General features: G+C 31.1%; 1 protein-coding gene across 1 annotated transcript; it reads left to right on the top strand.

The window, feature by feature from the left end:
- The first annotated feature begins 2,022 nt into the window (after positions 1-2,022).
- On the top strand, positions 2,023-3,030 carry LOC108737847 (putative uncharacterized protein DDB_G0289263). Its single transcript, XM_025975812.1, is given in 1 exon segment — positions 2,023-3,030. A coding segment is annotated over 1 exon segment (1,008 nt).
- Positions 3,031-7,095: the final 4,065 nt, after the last annotated feature.

The following is a 7,095-nucleotide window of genomic DNA, read 5'->3' as shown; positions in this document are numbered from 1 at the left end:
GTATTGGATATAATAAAACATATATATATATATTACTAGCCTTGACACTCGAAGCTTGACCGGCCCAGTATTGACAAACCCATACTTGCCATCCAAGTATTGGACCAAACTTGACGAAACGTTAAGAAACCTAGCCTTGACATTTGAAGTTTGGTTAAGTATTGTACTACTATTGACAAGCCAATACTTGGCTACTCCAGTATTGGACCAAACTTGGTAAAACGTTAATGTATTAGATATTGACATATGAAGATTGGCCGAACTTTGGACCAATATTGACAAAAGTATGCTCAGTTTCTCACTACTGCTCCAGGTTTGGGTCTGTTAAGTCCGGAATTTCCTACATAAGTACATATGTATGTAGATTAGTCTTGTCATAATAATATCAATAAATTAATCATGTCGTACATTTAGGCATTAGAAATAAGTACTGTACTTTATGTGCAAAATATGGGGGTGAAAAGGGCATAGTACAACACAACTGTTGTAAAAACTGGAACGGCAGTTCAAGTAGTATGGGGGCAGATATTATTGCGGAAGGCTTCAAAGAAAGTGTGACAATGCACGGCTTAAAATATACAGTACTTGTTGGAGACAGACAGTAGCGTATATAAGAAATTGCAGGGCTGTAAACCATATGGACATCAAGTCAACATCCGCAAAATTGAATGCCGAAACCTCCTTCTGTGAAATTTTTGTCACAAACTTAGACAAATTACAACCAAAAGGATCAGTACCACAAACCAGGTAGTTCCAGTTCGTTTGCGACAATTGCTGCTGTCCAAAGTATTCAAAATTCGTACTGCTGTTGTTTCTTCTATTTCTCACCGAAAAAATCAAGAAAAACCTATCTTCGAAAACATTGAAATAAGAAATACAATAAGTCATATTTTCAGCGAACATGAAAACTGCAAAAAAATTCAATATTTTTGTGAAACAGTCCGTGACAAAAATATTGTCGTAGTTGTTGAAATGAAGTCGTATGGGTTATGGAAAGAAATAATGTCGGTAACCAGCAGATTAACATTGCAAGCGTCAAACTTAATTTTGAACATGGACTCCAATATATCAGAATGCTATAATGCATTGGTAGCAAAATTTATAGGGGGCAAACGCATTAGCTTTTCTATGAGGGGATCATACCAAGCACGCTGCGAAGCGGCAGACATTTCATTCAATTACAGTGGAGAATATGCAAGCGTAGTCCATCGTGCGGTCATAAAAAGAAATCCAGGTAAGTACACAAAAAAATTCACGGCCCAAAGGATGACCTTGCGGGATAAATGCAAGTGCAGGTGAAATTTATTCAGGAAAATAAAGCGCAATGCAAATCCTACACCGCTCGTTGATCCAGACTATGATCCAGAAATATCACAGACCAACATGTGTCCTACTAAGTACACAGAAAAGTGGAACATTTCTTAAAGACACATATACAAATACCTGTGAATCATATTTCTAATATTGAAATAACGACAAGAGGCCAAAGTAGCAATCCCAATTGGATAACCGAACGCAGCAACCGAATAACATCGTCTAATATTCAACATTTACTGGTAGTGCTGCCATTCATAATGGCAACGAATATGAAACAGTTGAACGTGACGAATTTTCAAAAGTAACAGGGTCATAATAATTTGTTTAAATTATTTACTGTCTACTGTTCTGTAAGTGTTATTTTGTGTATAAAGTTTAACCTGTCCTATATTTTAATAAAAATATAAGTGAAAAGTGCAACATTATTTTCTTCAAACTTCCTGGTTGAATTCCATCACAAGAAAAATTTGGTGTCAGGAGTGGGATCAGTTGTAACGTCTAAGAACTTCGAGAAAAGAAACAAAGTCTGCATCTTGGACGGTGGCGAAGCCTTAAATACAACAGGACCTAGTAGAAGAAATTTTGGAAACCAACCAGAAGAAGAAAACGAGAGTATGAAAAGTATCTTCACGTATATCCTGTAAGTGTTAAACAATTATTCTTATAAACATTTGTCTACGCTGTATCACCATATAATTCTTCAAAATGAACGCCGATACATCTCGTCCTGCTAGTGTTAGTGTTGCGCAATCTCAGATATCTTTAGAACTAGCTGAGAAAATGTTAATTAAATTCGACGGTAGCAAATCTAAACTCTTCGAATTTATAGACAACTGTGACAAAACAATATCTTTAGTGAGACCGGAATATAAATCAATAATCGAAACAAAGATAACAGACAACGCCCGTGCACTCATTCGTAATAGATCTTTTCGAGATTGGGACACCTTGAAAAATCATCTTCTAGATGCATACGCTGAGAAACGTACAGTAGGTCAGTGGCAACTAGAATTAAATAGTTGTAAATAAAACCATAACGAAAATGTCATCACTTATGCCAATAAGGTAAAAAACTGTTATATCAAATTAATTAATTCTTTAGATTCTAATTTAGGTAGAGATGCAAGAGAGGCATGTGTTAACTTGTTAAAAGATCAAGCTCCAAATGTCTTTGTTACAGGACTAACAAACAATTTATCACTAATAGTAAAATCTTAAAAACCAATTTCATTAGAAGATGCAATTGCAATAGCCATTAATGAGGAACAAGAACAAAAATCTAGGTTAGAGATCCAAAAGTATCAAAATATAAACAATTCTAATGCAAAATTGTGCACTTTTTGTAACAAGTCAGGGCATACAAGTTTTAATTGTAGGTATAACAAAAATAATTTAAATCCTAACATAAGGCACTTTCAAAATTCTCAAAATTTGTCAAATAGTAACCCAACTCGTTTAAACAATAAATTTCAAAATCAAAATAAAGGGAATTTAAATCACAACCAAACTAAAACTTGTGCATATTGCAAAAAGGTAGGGCATTTAATAAACGAATGTAGGAAAAGAGAGTATAATAATAGGATGAGAAATCAAAATAATAATAACAAATCTTTTAAGGGAAATCAAAATTCAAATTTAAACTTTCAAAATCCTCGTCCTACGGCCGGGACGAGGATAGCACAATCATTCCAGGCCGAACCACCTCGAGAATAGCCAAAATTTATTTGAAATCAGTAACCACTTATGTCGATTTAGCAGTCGATCAATTGAATTCAAAAATCAATCGATTTCTAGTCAACACGGGTGCTGATATTTCACTCATTAAATTATCATCATTAAAACCATCCACTCTTTGTTACGAAGATAACAAAATAATATTAAAGGGAATAGATAATGTACGAAATCCTTATCAGACCATTTGCTATTCCTTCCTAGATCTGTCTTTCGGAGACAAAATCCTAACACATCCTTTTCACGCCGTATCCAATTCCTTTCCTATTAATTGCGATGGCATTTTAGGAAACGATTTCTTAAAACAATTTAATATAAAAATTAATTATGAAAAGGATCAATTATTGTATAAAAATATTTCTATTCCTCTTCATGTAAAACAAAACACTATTTCTTTACATGAAACTAATACAATTTCAAGTTCTAAATCTTTTAATTCAAACTCAAATTCAAAGTCTAACTCAAATTCCAAAAGTTCTATATCTTATGAGACAAATTCTTACAATGCCAAATCAAATTCACCTAATTCTAATTCTACTCCTAATCCTAATTCCAATTCTATTTCAGACTCTTATCACCTGCAATCTTCTAATTCGAGCACTAAATCTTCTAATTCAATATCAAACTTTAATACTAAATCTTCTAGTTCTAATTCTATAATGTCTTATTCAAATTCAAAATCTCTATGTTCTAATTGCAATATCTTTATCTTAAAACCTCGTAGTGAGTCAATATATTAAATAGTTCCATCAAAGAAGGTATCATTCCAAATTTAGAGGTTGAAAATGGTGTATATTTAAGTAATAGTATAGTTAACGTAAATCCGGATTCATCGGCTGTTACTACAATTTTAAATACAAATGAACATGAAATAAAAATAAATAAGTTAGATGTTACTTTAGAAACTTTACCCAATTCGAATTCTTCTTCAAAAACAAAAACTCCACATCGTCTAGACTAGATAAAATAAAAAATTTATTAAGAACCGATCATATGAACGGGGAAGAAAAGGAATCAATTGTTAAAATTTGTTGTGAATTTAATAATATATTTTTCTTAGAAGGTGATAACTTAACCTTTACGGACGCTATAATGCATGAAATTCCGGTCACATCCAACGTTCCGATAAATTCCAAAACCTACCGCTATCCAGAATCCTTAAAAGAAGAAGTAGACAAGCAAATTACAAAAATGCTCCAACAAAATATAATCCAACCCTCTACCTCTCCTTGGAACAGTCCCGTTTGAATTGTGCCTAAGAAAATAGATGCATCTGGCCAAAGAAAGTGGAGTATCGTGATCGATTATCGGAAATTAAATTCAATTACTGTAGGCGATAGTTATCCTCTTCCAAATATAACCGAAATCCTAGATCAACTTGGTCATTCAAAATATTTTACAACGATAGATTTAACGTCAGGCTTTCATCAAATTCAAATGAATCCAAAAGATGCAGAAAAGACAGCCTTTTCAACTCCTACTTGTCACTATCATTTGAATCGAATGCCTTTTGGTTTAAAGAATGCTCCCGCGACTTTCCAGAGACTAATGAATACAGTACTATCAGGTTTAAATGAATTAAAAAGTTTTGTTTATTAAGATGACATTGTCATTCATGCAGATACACTCGAAAATCATAATCGTAAATTAAAGAAAATATTTCAAAAACTTTCAGATTATAATTTAAAGATACAACCAGACCAATGTGAATTTTTAAGACGCGAAGTCATGTATTTAGGACATTTAATAACAAATTCAGGTGTCAAACCAGATCCTAAGAAAATATCCTCTGTAAAAGATTTTCCCATTCCTAAAAATCCTTCCGAAATTAAGTCATTCCTTGGTTTAGCTGGTTATTATAGGCGTTTTATTTAAAATTTTAGTAAATTAACTCAACCTTTAACTTCACTTCTAAGGAAGGATGCAAAATTCATTTGGAGTAGCCAACAACAATAAGCATTTGAATCTTTAAAAACTATTCTTTGTTCCGAACCTATTTTACAGTTTCCAGATTTCAGTAAAACGTTCATTTTAACTACAGATGCAAGCAATTATGCTATCGGGTCTGTTTTATCACAAGGGGAATATCCCAATGACTTACCCATAGCATATGCTAGTCGGACTTTAAATCGAGCGGAATNATTCTTGCAAAAATTTCAACATACTTTAATTACTTATAATAATTTAAATGAAAGTAATGATAACTTTTTATCACATAAAGGACACACAGTTATTCCTATTTCTAAAGATTTAGAAGTCAATAATAAATTTCTTAATGATATATTTTCCTAATATCCAAAACACTTAAATTTATTAAGAACACAACTAGATCATAATGAGGTAGATAAGATAATTGCTATTAAAGAAAAGAACATCAACTTTTATTATCTATTTTTGAAAGAAAATTATTGCAATGGTGCTTTGGAACGAAGTCATGCCACGTTAGCTGATAATTTAAATGAAAGTAATGATAACTTTTTATCACATAAAGGACACACAGTTATTCCTATTTCTAAAGATTTAGAAGTCAATAATAAATTTCTTAATGATATATTTTCCTAATATCCAAAACACTTAAATTTATTAAGAACACAACTAGATCATAATGAGGTAGATAAGATAATTGCTATTAAAGAAAAGAACATCAACTTTTATTATCTATTTTTGAAAGAAAATTATTGGGACAGAACTGAATATGAAGACATTTTTAATATTTTAATTAAATTAAGAGAAACTTTAGAAATAGAAAAAATTAATTCAATTGCTTTACCTAGAATTGGTGACAGCTTTGATAAATTAAATTGGAACAAAATTCGAGCCATAATTAGATATATTTTTAGAAAATCTGATATAGTAATAACCATCTATCACAATACTTTAATAAATCCTAGTCCTGACACACTGGATTTCATAGAACTTATAGCAGGATTAAACAAAATTTTAAAAGGTGCAATATGAAAAAAGACATTCAAAATTTTATTAAACATTGTGAGTAATGTCAGAAAAACAAGTAAGTTAGAAAAAAGACTCATAAACCCATGGAAATTACTTCCACTTCAGATAAACCATTCGAAAGAATATCATTAGATATAGTAGGACCATTACCCTTTATCGAATTTGGAAATAAATACATACTTACTCTTCAAGATGATTTGACAAAACTTTCACAAGCTTATCCTATCTCAAATCATGAAGCAATTACAATAGCTGATGTTTTCGTAAGAAATTTTATTTGTAAATTTGGCATTCCAACATCCATTCTAACAGATCAAGGTCGAGACTTTACTTCAAAACTCTTACACGAAGTATCTAAATTATTCAAAATTAAACAAATTAATTGTACCGCGTATCATCCTCAAAGCAATGGTGCTTTGGAACGAAGTCATGCCACGTTAGCTGATTATTTAAAACATTATATAAATCAAGACCAGACCGATTGGGATCGATGTTCTCATATAATACCACAATTCATTCTATCACTAAATTTACCTCTCATGAATTAGTATTCGCTGAGAAAGCTAACATTCCTTCTTGTTTGACTAGAACACCAGAATTCAAGTATACTTATGATAATTATCTAGACGAATCAAAATTAACATTGCAAAAGAGCAATCAGTTGGCAAAACAGCATTCAATAGATTCTAAGGAAATTAATAAAAAGTATTATGATAAGAAAGTTAATAATATAGATTTCAATTTAGGAGACTTAGTTTATTTAAAAAATGAACACCTGTTAATTTTACAATTTTATTAAATAATAAAAAGAAAACTTTAGTACATGCTAACAGACTGAAGAAAGCTTTTGTTTCAGACTGTTCATAGTAGGGACATTTTGTTTGGATATATTACAAAATAAATTAGTAATGATAGAAAATACGTATTCTAAAACAAAGTCGTTATGTTAACACGGTATTTTTTCCAAAAATTCTTTATGTAATGTAGCTCTAAAAGTAATCGATCAAAAGTTTCCTTTATTAAAATCTAAAGATTTATCATTGCATGAATTATTAAATCAAAACACAAATATCAGAGTAAAAAGAGCTTGGT

The sequence above is a fragment of the Agrilus planipennis genome, unplaced genomic scaffold (genome assembly GCF_000699045.2).
Source record: "Agrilus planipennis isolate EAB-ADULT unplaced genomic scaffold, Apla_2.0 scaffold172, whole genome shotgun sequence".
NCBI classification, from domain to species: domain Eukaryota; kingdom Metazoa; phylum Arthropoda; class Insecta; order Coleoptera; family Buprestidae; genus Agrilus; species Agrilus planipennis.
The sequence above is the reverse complement of the archived record's forward strand: the minus strand, read 5'-3'. Positions and strand labels throughout refer to the sequence as shown.